At 44.7% G+C, this 12,859-nt stretch overlaps 1 protein-coding gene across 3 annotated transcripts in view; it reads left to right on the forward strand.

Moving 5' to 3' along the window:
* The window catches only part of CEP57 (centrosomal protein 57), a 32,769-nt gene extending 22,453 nt beyond the window's left edge, over window positions 1-10,316 (forward strand). For 2 of the 3 annotated variants that reach the window (XM_081950702.1, XM_081950703.1), the window contains exons 10-11: window positions 2,286-2,430; window positions 9,036-10,316. In XM_081950702.1, the coding sequence (XP_081806828.1) occupies window positions 2,286-2,430; window positions 9,036-9,233 (343 nt within the window). In that variant the 3' untranslated portion in view covers window positions 9,234-10,316. The remainder of the gene's footprint in view (window positions 1-2,285; window positions 2,431-9,035) is intronic. The other variant, XR_014175186.1, reaches the window with a different exon arrangement.
* Window positions 10,317-12,859: the final 2,543 nt, after the last annotated feature.

Raw genomic sequence — 12,859 nt, forward strand, 5'->3', positions numbered from 1 at the left:
CTGGGTATGTTTAGCTTAAGAGAAAGAGGGACTAGGGGAGACATAATAGCAGTCTTCCAATATCTCAGGGGTTGCCACAAAGAAGAGGGAGTCAAACTATTCTCCAAGGCACCTGAGGGTAGAACAAGAAGCAATGGGTGGAAATTAATCAAGGAGAGAAGCAACTTGGAACTGAGGAGAAATTTCCTGACAGAGAACAATTAATCAGTGGAACAGCTTGCCTCCAGAAGTTGTGAATGCCCCAACAATGGAAGTCTTTAAGAAGATGTTGGATAGCCATTTGTCTGAAATAGGGTTTCCTACCTAGGCAGGGGGTTGGAGTAGAAGACCTCCAAGGTCCCTTCCAACTCTGCTATTGTATTTGTATTTATTAGTTCAGCAGCACTTGAAACCTGATGGGCCCTATCGGCCAATGTGCAGGTTTTACAGGCATATGTGAAGGACCCATGTGATCAAATTGACCAGATCATTTAGATCAGTGGTCTCCAAACCTTTTGGCATTGGTTTTGTGGGAAACCGTTTTTCCACGGACCGAGGGGGAAGGAGGCGCACACAACCTAGGTCCCCCACATGCACAGTTTACAGCAGGGTCGTCCCAAAGGTGCTTTTTCAGGAGGCAACTGGACTTTCTTGTTTTTCTTTCGAAGACGTTTCGCTTCTCATCCAAGAAGCTTCTTCAGCTCTGACTGGATGGTTGGGCTGAAGAAGCTTCTTGGATGAGAAGCAAAACGTCTTCGAAAGAAAAGCAAGAAAGTCCAGTTGCCTCCTGAAAAAGCACTTTTGGGACAACCCTGACTTTGGATGACCGAGAATCCCTACAGACTTTTACAGTAGGGATTTTGCTGCTATGGGAATCTAATGCCTGATGATCTGAGGTGGAGCTGAGATGGTGATTTTAGGGCTGGGAAACAGCTGCAAATACAGATGAAGCTTCACTTGCTAGCTAGCCACTCCTCTCCAGCTGTGCGGCCTCTCCAGGCAATGGTCCATTACCAGTCCATGGCATAGGGAATGGAGACTCCTGATTTGGACAACCTCTGTGCCTCCCTTCTATATGCCAGGTAAAACCTCACCTATTATGCACCTTGTGGCCAAATTCTGTGCTGCAGATGTAAGGCCCGATGTGAGATAATGTGGGCTCTTTATAACTTTCTTCTTCTTCAAAAATCAGTGAATCTGGTTGCAAAGTCAAATCAGGTTGACTTCGATCTTGACCTTGTAGCGCTACTTAGAACTCTTTTCATTTTTAACGTGATTTATTTTATTGTTGCTGGTCTTTGATTATGGTCATTCATTCAATTTCCCCTCCAGATTTTTTGTTTTTACTTCCATTCTATCATGCAGTTCTAGCATTTCCTGGAGATTGCCTTAAGTACTAACCTGATTCTGTAAACTTTTGAATTCAGTCAACACGGGGCAGGCGCTATCTCTGAATTCAAAGGGATTTTCTCCTTGCTATAATATTCGGTAGCTACGTTACGTTAAAAGCTGTGCTTTGAACAACAGTACAAGCGTTATCTATTTTTAATTCCGATGATTTAAAATAATCTTGGCTGGCCACGTTTTTTTCCTTCGGCTTGGCGGCTGTGCTTTGTCCTTGCATTTTGCCTGGCGGCTGCAAGGGATGTTGTTGATGATGTCATGAGATTCCTGGAATTGGCACAGCTTCTCAGGGATTGTTCTGTTTCCTTGCTTTTAAATCCAGAGTGGGCACATTAATTCTGGAAGGAGAAACCCAGGCCAAATCCCCCTTTATGCCAGCCTCCGGGGACTTCTCTTGGAGGTTTTTAGTGTTGGGAAATACTATACAAGGTGGTGTTGAATTAGTTGGGAAAAGAAGCAGTCAATCCTATTCCTTATTTGCTAATCTCTTACAAAATGCGGGACTCTTCTGACATTGGAGCGTTCCAAGGGAATAGTAGGATTGAGCCGAGGTGGCGCAGTGGATGGAGTGCAGTACTGCAGGCTACTTCTGCTGCCTGCCTGCTGCCTGCAATTTGGCAGTTCGAATCTGACCGGCTCAAGGTTGACTCAACCTTCCATTCTTCTGAGGTCGGTAAAATAAGGACCCAGATTGTTGGGGGAAATAGGCTGGCTCAGTAAACTGCTTAGAGGGGGCTGTAAAAGCACAGTAAAGCGGTATATAAATCTATTGCTACTGCTGTGTGGGAAAAAATGTATTGTTTCTATTAGCGAAAGGGTCTGAAATATACGTATTAAAGAAATTCATTATCATCTATGTCTTTTTGACCTTGTTTTATTGGTTTCTTTGTTTTGCATAAAAGCCAACACCAGCACTTAGCAAAACTCATCCATGAAGCTGCAACAATTGCCTTAAGGAGAGACTTGGAGAAGGATTTGGAAGTGCTGGTGAAAAGGATGGAAGCCAAGGCTGAACAAATCAATAAAATCCAGAGGCATCGGGCACGGGTGAGTTATCCAGTCCCCTATGAAATCATTGGAGAGGCAGCTTGGTATAGGGATTAGGCTAGAAACTGGAAGACTGTGAGTTCTAGTCCTGCCTTAGGCATGAAGCCAGCTGGGAGACCTTGGGCCAATCACCAGACGACTGTGAGTTCTAGTCCTGCCTTAAACATGAAGCCAGCTGGGTAACGTTCAGCCAATCACCAGGTGACTGTGAGTTCTAGTCCTGCCTTAGGCATGAAGCCAACTGGGAGACCTTGGGACAATCACCAGGCAACTGTGAATTCTAGTCCTGCCTTAGACATGAAGCCAGCTGGGTAACGTTCAGCCAATCACCAGGTGACTGTGAGTTCTAGTCCTGCCTTAGGCATGAAGCCAGCTGGGAGACCTTGGCACAATCACCAGGCGACTGTGAGTTCTAGTCCTGCCTTAAACATGAAGCCAGCTTTGTGACCTTGGGCCAATCATCAGGTGACTGTGAGTTCTAGTCCTGCCTTAAACATGAAGCCAGCTGGGTAACGTTCAGCCAATCACCAGGTGACTGTGAGTTCTAGTCCTGCCTTAGGCATGAAGCCAACTGGGAGACCTTGGGACAATCACCAGGCAACTGTGAATTCTAGTCCTGCCTTAGACATGAAGCCAGCTGGGTAACGTTCAGCCAATCACCAGGTGACTGTGAGTTCTAGTCCTGCCTTAGGCATGAAGCCAGCTGGGAGACCTTGGCACAATCACCAGGCGACTGTGAGTTCTAGTCCTGCCTTAAACATGAAGCCAGCTTTGTGACCTTGGGCCAATCATCAGGTGACTGTGAGTTCTAGTCCTGCCTTAAACATGAAGCCAGCTGGGTAACGTTCAGCCAATCACCAGGTGACTGTGAGTTCTAGTCCTGCCTTAGGCATGAAGCCAACTGGGAGACCTTGGCACAATCACCAGGCGACTGTGAGTTCTAGTCCTGCCTTAAACATGAAGCCAGCTTTGTGACCTTGGGCCAATCATCAGGTGACTGTGAGTTCTAGTCCTGCCTTAAACATGAAGCCAGCTGGGTAACGTTCAGCCAATCACCAGGTGACTGTGAGTTCTAGTCCTGCCTTAGGCATGAAGCCAACTGGGAGACCTTGGCACAATCACCAGGCGACTGTGAGTTCTAGTCCTGCCTTAGGCATGAAGCCAGCTGGATCACCTTGGGCCTGTCCCTCTCTCAGCCTTAGGAAGAAAGAAGCAACGGCAAACGACTTCCTAAATTTTGCCAAGAGAACTTCAGGGATTAATCCAGGCAGTTGCCAGGAGTCAAGATTTATTTGAAATCACCCTCCCCACTACCCACCCACCCACCCACGGACAACAGCAACAATGAGATCATTGCACAGAATGTCTTTATTACAAAACTAGCCAGAGAAGCATACAGTTATATAACATACTGTGAATTACAGAGCTCAGTTGGACTTCTGTAACCATTTCTAATTAAGTTAGGATGAAGATAAGGTAAAATGAAGTAGAAATTGAAAAACGAAATGAAATGGAAGTGCTAAAAGGATAAATATTTCACTACAAAACTGCCTTGTTAAAGGCGTAGAAGAAAACATAGTTATAAAATAGGCTAGTATAAAATGATATAAAAATTTAGATAGAGTTGCCAAGTGACATTGTTAATTATTATTCCATCTGGTCAAGTTGAATAATAATTGCCTGGTTTCACTACCTTGATTTATGTTGTCGTAAAGCTCTGAGGCCAAATTTGCAGCTTTAAAAGTGACATCATCATTATAGTCTTGTCTAAAAAAATAAGACATAAGTAACATTCAAGATAGCATGTTAAAATATACATTAACGACCTTTATTATAGACTATTTTTGCAGCAATAAACTGTGTTTCTCAACCACGGCAAGTTTAAGACATGTGGACTTCAACTCCCAGAATTCCCCCGTCTGCCATGCTATCTGGGGAATTCTGGAAGTTGAAGTCCACCTGTCTTACACTTGCCAAAGTTGAGAAAGACTGATACAAATGTCTATGGAGAGTCATCCAAGTGATGGTTGTCCCAAAGATGCTTTTTCATAGAGGCAACTGGACTTTCTGGTTTTTCTTTGAAGACATTTCGCTTCTCATCCAAGAAGCTTCCTCTTCTTCCGTCTGACTGAATGGTGGAGAATGAGAACGGAAGAAGCTTCTTAGTTGGCTCATAAACTTGACCTATTGTAGGTTCCTCTTCCGAAAGCAAGGGAAGCGCCTATTTATTATGTCTCTGCAAATCAAATGCCAATATTTGCTGCATAACACCGTCTAGCTTTGGTAAAACCCAAAGAATGGAAGGCTATGCAACCTTCTGGGATCCCGAGTCTTGGATATATACATCGGCCTGCCTGCGGTAGGAATTGCTGAAACAGAAGAACTCCATCAGGGCTTGGCTGCAGGCATGAAGCCGTAGATGATAATTCTGTGGCCACTGTTAGAAGCACGAGAACAAACACAGAAGGACAACTGATCCACAGTTTTTTGACTAGACTTCCTTTCTGGCATCTTCTTGATTAGGGGTGTCAAACTGGATTTCTTCGAAGGCTGGATCAGCATTGTAGGTCTCCACGGGCTGGCAAAGGGGTGGGTGGGCGCAGACAGATGCTGCACCACCCTGCCGGCAAAAACCTGCACCACCCTGCCGGCAAAAACGGGGGGCAGGGGATCCACGCATGGCCTCCCTACACCTCATTTTCACCCTCCATCGCCTCCTACAGCACACTGCCAGCCATTTCCGTGCCCATTTTCGGCCCATTTTTGGCTGGCAGAGTGCTGTAGGAGGCCCTGGAAGGTGAAAACAAGGTGAGGGGCCAACACGCAGCCCATTGTAGGTGCCAGAGGCACCACGGGCTGGTCCTTTGATATTTCCAGGCTAGCTCCGCGGGCCGGATTTAAGCACCCTGTGAACCAGATCCGGCCTGCAGGCCTTGAGTTTGACACCCCTATTCTAGATGTATTTGACTGGAAGATGATGGGGGTTATTCTGAACAGTTGGAGGACACTGTTCAAAAAAGCTGTTCTGTTGTCTTCAGCAGCTTCTCTGCAAAGTAATAGCACTTATATACCCCTTTACAGTGCTTTACAGCCCTCCTTAAGCGGTTTTTACAGAGTCAGCATATTTTCCCCAACAATCTGGGTCCTCATTTTACCCACCTCGGAAGGATGGAAGGTTGAGTCAACCTTAAGCCTGGTGGGATTTGAACTGCCAAATTGCAGGCAGCCGGCAGTCAGTAGAAGTAACCTGCAGTACTGCACTCTAACCACTGAGCCACACAAGTATTTCTGCGAAAATGAAGCTAAATATACAATAGGTTTAGTCAGTACTGTATGTAAATTGGCCTCCCTTCCCACTAAACTGAGAAATTGCTAACTATACCTATAGGGTGGAGCTTTGAATATTTCCCCTTAAACCAGAGACCAGTCTGCATTTCCATTTCTTGCAGCCTTATTATGTTTGATTTGCTCGCGAACCATATGATCCATTCCTTAGCCTGATCTTGTTTCTTCCATTTTTTCCCTCTTTTGTCATGTGAAACCTACTCTTATCATTGGTTTTGAAGGTTCAGTAAGCTCCAATTGGTTGGAATTGGGAACTATTGTTACAAGAGCAATTTTAAAGCTGCAGGATTAGTACTGTTTCCCTCCATCTCCCTTTTTTCTCAAGCAGAGGAGGAGCGGTTGATCCTTTCTGTCAGCGCTATCTTTTATTGTCCATGTAGATAGCCTTGCAGCTACACATATTTTTAAACTATATTTCTGCTCCTTTTTGGTGTGACCAGGGGTGGGTTCCTGCCAGTTCTAACCTCTTCTATAGAAGAGGTTCCACAAATCTACAGTGTCATTTAGAACCGGTTCCAGCTCCCTCCCCCCTGCCCATCCGCACATCATCAAGATGAAGAGCGAGAGGAGGAATTCTGGGAGTTGAAGTCCACAAGTCTTAAAGCTGTCAAGTCTGAACACCCCTGGGGTTTTTTTTTTCTAAAGGGTTAGGGGTGCAAGGGTCTTGTAACCTGACAGCTTTAAGACTTCCACACTTCAATGCCAGAGTCCCTGAGCCAACATTTTGGTTGCTAAGCAAGAGCATTGTTAAGTGAGTTTCGCCACATTTTACAAGTTGGCCACGCCCACCCAGTCACATGACTGCCAAGCCACTCCCACTCGGACACATAGCTGGTAAGCCACTCCCACCCAGTCACATGGCCGGCAAGCAACTCCCACAAAGCAGGCCACACCTACAGAGGAGGTTCTAAACATTTTTGAAACCCACGCCTGCTACACACATAAAAATTAATGTGAGTTCAGCTAGTTGTCGACTTATGACAGATCGTTTAGCAACCGTTGTCAGCCTTCCAAGTGATGCCCCCATAGAAAACAGAACTCCGAGGCAGGCAAATTCCTCAAAGGACAATTTATTGGATACATCATATTGGCACAACTGGTAAAAGCCGACTCTGAAAATTCCCTCGCCTTTCACCTAATTAAAAAGTAAAACTTTCCCCCAAGTCATTGGTCACGCTGTCCAATCCAGCTGCTGGCCGGTTGCTTGGTTACTTCACTCCTCCTCTGGCCAGCCACCTGTGAGAAGGTCCTTGGTTCCCACAGGAATACTTTATTGTTTTGGCTACAAACCCCATCTAACTATTTCCCCCCTCCCACTGCTGTGTGGCCACCCTGAAGCCTCCAAGAAAGCAATAGCACTTAGATTTATATACCCCTTCATAGTGCTTTACAGCCGTCTCTCTAAGCAGTTTACAGTGTCAGCATATCACCCCCAACAATCTGGGTCCTCATTTTACCGACCTTGGAAGGATGGGAGGCTGAGTCAACCTTGAGCCTGGTGGGGTTCGAACTGCCAAACTGTTGGCAGCCGGTGATCAGCAGTAGTAGCCTGCAGTACTGCACTCTAACCGCTGCGGCTCACCGATGGCCTCAGCCAGGTTCACGTCAGGGTTGACAACTGTTTGAAGTTACGACAGACCTCCCTAGGGCTACTTACAACCCAAAGTCAAAATTCTGACGACCGTCCGCAACATTACGCAGTCACATGACGTGGTTTTTTTATTGTTGTCACATGACGTGTTTTTTTTATTGTTGTCAGAAACCAAAAAAAACAGTTTTTTTACTTCGTGTCCAGCAAAAATGCACCCACTGTGGAAAATGTTTAATGACTGTCACATTGATTTAACAACCACAGTGACTCCCTTAATGACCATGACCAAAAAAGGTTATACAATTGGCCGAGGGCATGTGGTGACCTAGTTGATGACCAGCATGACCTACGACCATAATTCCGGGCTCAATTATGATCGTACGTTGAGGACTACCTGGGGAGAAGAGAAAGGCTATGGGTTAATTGCAGGATTAATTGCTAGGCAAAAACAGCTTCTGCGATACTGGATCAACAACCATCAATATAAGCACAATCAAAACACTTTGAGTCCACGTAAGAATTGTATCATGTTTTAAACAAGGAGATAGTGTGCTGCATTCATTAGAAGCAAAATTGCAATTGGTGGGAGTAGGCTTGCCTCTGAAACAATGTAGTTGTGCCCCAAAGATTGTGTAGAACAGGGGTCAGCAACCTGCGGCTCTGGAGCCGCATGTGGCTCTTTCATCCCTCTGCTGCGGCTCCCTGTCACCAGTTGGCTCCACAATTGATAGGGCTTTCGGTTAGGACAGGGAGAGGAAAGAGGATGCTGCGCTAGGAGGAGACTCTATGGTGGGGGAACTGGACTTCCGGTCGGCAAAGGAAAAAAGATGCCACGCTAGGAGGAGACTCTATGGTGGGGGGAACCAGACTTCCGGTTGGCTCCAGAATTTAACGGGGGGCTTCCAGTTAGGACCTTTGTGACTCTTTAAGTGTTTAAGATTGCCGACCCCTGGTGTAGAATATATGTTTGTTTCTTGTGGAGACTCACATACCTTTAAATATAATTAAAGATCTGGATGTTGTAGAATGTTCCTCTGGCATCTAGCGTGCAAGGAGTGAGAAGGAAAAAAATTAAGTGATCTGTGAGTGGCTGAAAATAGAAAAGAGACAAAGACCATTTGTAATAATGGGTGCGCGAGTGAACAAGAACAGACCTCTAAAATAGATGAAAGGAATTACCGGAGGGTGGCACTTTCGGAACGAGCGGAAGTTAAAAACGAAGTTACCGTATTTTTCGGAGTACCAAGATTTTGAAGAGGCAAATTAAAAAAAAAAGTTTTCGCACTTTGCAGACCTCCCAAAAATGGCCTGTTTTTCGCAAAAACGGGCTCATTTTTTGTCAGAAAAAAGAGCATACATAGCCTTTAGGAGGCTTATAGAGTGCTCCTGGGGGCTGGGGGCAAAAACGAGCAAAAAGCAGCCCGTTTCTCAGTCATTTCTGCCCTCCGCAGCCCCCAGGAGCTCTCTGAAAGCCTCCTAAAGGCTATGCACGGCAATTTAGTTGAAGGGGGCAGAGTTTCAGGAGTCCAAAAACGCTGTATTCAGTATATAAGACGCACCCAGATTTTCAACCTCTCTTTTGAGGGAAAAAGGTGCGTCTTATACTCCGAAAAATATGGTAGTTTTAAAACGCCCGATTCTTATTTCTTTTTCTGTGGCTTGTGTGCAGCTGGAGAAGCTCAAGCTCAGCAAGACCAAGCAGCACGGCGCTCGGGATGGCTGCAAAGCGGGCGAAGAGAAGAAGGCGAAAGAGGCCAGCTTGAAGAGGAAGCCCGGCGGGCAGGGTAAAAAGAACCTCCAGCTGCTGAGAGACATGCAAAGCATACAATCCTCCCTTCAGAAAGATGACATCAGCTGGGACTGCTGACTTGCCTTCCCCTCATGCGTGGGTGTGGGTGTGTGTGGGTGCGGAGGGGTTTGCACCTTTTATCATTCTGGCTGCAGCCCAACCAGCTAGATGAAAGACGATACCATAGTGGCACCTTGTAAAGAAAGGCTTCTCCTATGCTACCTGTATGCCTGATTGTGTTATCATCGTGGAGGGGAGCTGGGGATGGGTAGAAAGGAAGCAAGGATAGGCCGGCCTCTTATTATTTCATTGCTAAAGCCCCACATTGGCACCACCACTCATGGGATATTTTGCTACGAAAGGTCATCCTTGCCTTCTGACCATGGTACTCGTTGCTTGCGATGACTTCCTTCTACGCATGGGTTTCTTTTTCTTTTTTAAAATTCATTTGGAGCATTGAAAATCAACTGGGAAAGGCATCAGGATTGTTATTTTTGGCAGAGTTTTGACTTTGCTTTATAAAACACACGGTGCCTTTGAATGGAGCAAGGGTGGTACGAAGCCTCGTGTCCCTTTTCAAGGTCTCATAAGTAGCTTTTTCTTTAAAAGGAAACAAGCTTTTTTTCTTCTCAGCATGGAGAACTCCACTCATGTCTCGATGCTTGAGCAAGATGCTCCTGTTTAGAAATACGGAAATTATGCACAGAGGTGAGGAGATTTTCTTTGGCATTCAATTAAACGCCACTTTTTTAAAAAAAGAATTTTACATCCATTTTAAGCCCTGGGATTTTGAAAGGATGCTGTTTCAGAGTGAAACTGAATTGCCAAGTTAATTTTAATCTCATTTCTACTGTTCTGCTGAAAAGCAGGTTTAATACACGTATTTTATTTTTCCCAAAAATAAATGGTGCCTTCGATCATGCTGTTTAATACTGGCAGGCAGCTTTTTAAAACCTAATATTCCCTAGACTAGAAGATCTGCTTGGTGGTTCTGGTACTAGGCAGTTTTAATGTACATGCAACAATATTATTTATTATATTAATAATGTAAAGGCTTTTCCGGAGATTGGACTGTAGTAGTAACTCGAAATGGCCTGCACTTTTTTGAGCTTTGATTGGACTGCAATAAAGGCAAATATAATAAATTAGTTGTGAAAACCAGTTGGCTCTTTGATCTCCCGCTTTCTATAAACTGCTGGGCTCAAGGAACTGATCTGTGTAATCCACGCACAAAGCAGGTAGCCTCATTAGTTGACATTTTGCCTTGCTGACAGATGGCCCATTGCTGGCTGAAATGAGAAGGGACAACTGGCAAAGTAGTTGGTGGGCGCAGCCTATTTCCATCTCCTGCTGAAGCAGAGAAAGGAGCACTCCTCCTCAATGCAGTCTAATCTCTCCATTTCTTTTTGCAAATAGAGACCAGATAGAAGGAATCTTTGCTTGGGCTCGAAGCAAAATATTAAAGGGTCAGGATTGAAAACGGATCAACTGGAGGATGGACGGTGACTTTTGGGTTGCAAATAAAAGAAGTTAAAGTGGCCAGGATTAGAACTGGGGATGCTTTAAAGCAGGGGTCCCCAAAGTTGACAACTTTAAGACTTGTGGACTTCAACTCCCAGAATTCTCCAGCATACTGGCTGGAGAATTCTGGGAGTTGAAGTCCACAAGTCTTAAAGCTGCCAACTTTGGGGACTCCTGCATTAAAACTTTAAAAGATAAAACATATGAAGAACAGCTGTAGGAACTGTCTAGTTTGATGAAAAGAGGGACTAAGGGTGACATGATAGCAGTGTTCCAATAACTCGGGGGCTGCCACAAAGAGAGAGTTAAGTTATTCTCCAAACCATCTGAGGGTAGGGCAAGAAGCAATGGGTGGAAACTAATCAAAGAAAGAAGCAATCTAGGAGAGATTTTCTGACTGAACAATTAATCAGAGGAACAACTTGCCTCCAGAAGTTGTGAATGCTCCAACACTGGAAGTTTTTAAGAAGAGATTGGACAATCATTTGTCTGAAATGGTATAGGGTCCCTTCAAACTCTTATGCTATGTTGAAAGCGGTGTCAAGATTGAATCACTTTCTTTCAAACAAGCAGATTGGAAGGAACAGCAACACTGCCTCGGTGGGCTTCCATGCAAGAAAATAGCAAGAGAAAAGTGAGAAGAATATAGCAATAGCAGCTAGACTTATATACCCCTTCACAGTACTTTAAAGCCCTATAAAGTGGTTTATAGAGTCAGCATATTGGCCCCAACGATTTGGGTCCTCCTTTTGCTAGACAATGCTAGTCCAAACACATACCTAAGTAAGGTAAAGATTTCCCTCACACATATGTGCTAGTCGTTCCCGACTACAGGGGGTGGTGCTCAACTCCATTTCAAAGCTGAAGAGCCAGCGCTGTCCAAAGATGTCTCTGTGGTCATGTGGCCGGCATGACTAAACGCTGAAGGCGCACGGAACGCTGTTACCTTCCCACCAAAGGTGGTCCCTATTTTTCTACTTGCATTTTTACGTGCTTTCAAACTGCTAGGTTGGCAGAAGCTGGGACAAGTAACGGGAGCTCACTCCGTTACGTGGTGCTAGGGATTTAACCTTTCTGATGGACAGTGGCTAAGACACTGAGCCACCGCGTCCCTAAGTGCATAAATATAAATTATTTGAAAGAAGGAACCTGGCAACAATAGACACACAATTTTTTGACTGTTGTGGCCTGAAAGGCAGCAGTTTGGAAAAAGGAACACTTCTTTGTCAGGGAGATCATTTGTGTAAGAGCAGAGTGCTCACACAAATAAACTTTTAATAATGAACCTTTAAGCTTCTGTTCCAAATACAGAGATAGGATCATGAAAATGATTGCTCTACCTCTAATCCATGAGTGGAGTACAACCTAGTCATAAGGATGTGTCACTTATGCAGTTACTGTTTTAGATGTCTTGGACTACAAATCTCATTGCCCATCGGTCATGCTAATGGGAGAATTGTAATTGGTTTTAGAGCACCCAAAATTGGGGACGCCTTTTACGCTAGCTGACTTCTCTCCCCTTAGCATACTTAGAGTAAGAGGCTGACGCATTGCCATAGGTTCTCAATTACAAAGCAAGCCTGTAGGCCAATCGTGACAAAGCTATTTTGCAAGACTGAATCTGAAGTTATGCTTAAATCTTATCTGTTGAAAAATGCTATGCGCTACTAATAAACTGGACATTACTAGGTCTGTCTCATATATCTTAACTGTTCGGTAGCTCCTTTTCTAAATGGGCCGCAAGTTGTTTGGTAACAGATGCTAACAATCTCAACCAGAAGTGCAACTTTTATCTGTAACATGTCAAGAATAATTTTGCATTCCTCTTCAGAAACGGAACAGCTTGTTTGGCGTACTGCACTGGCTTGTTTATATAGAGGAAATCTTTTCTATGCATTATAGGAGAAATGATTTAAAATGGCATCAGAACGTATTTGTCAAATCTTGTTAAGGGACAATCTCTTCCAGCCTTCCCCAATCTTTGGCGTGGTGGCGGTGGGGGGGGGGAGTGAAATACAGTAGCCATCAAACAAGTAAGTGGCATTTTACTCTCTGGTTCATAACATCTTTTCCCTCAAGGCAATGCATGACGAATAATCGTGTTTAAGACAAATATAAGAAAGCTATCCCCAAGTTAACGCAGTTAAGGGTTTGTAGAGAAGGCTTGGCTCTACCTTGGTGGA

Source organism: Natrix helvetica (assembly GCF_964273705.1).
Source record: "Natrix helvetica genome assembly, chromosome: 4".
NCBI classification, from domain to species: domain Eukaryota; kingdom Metazoa; phylum Chordata; class Lepidosauria; order Squamata; family Natricidae; genus Natrix; species Natrix helvetica.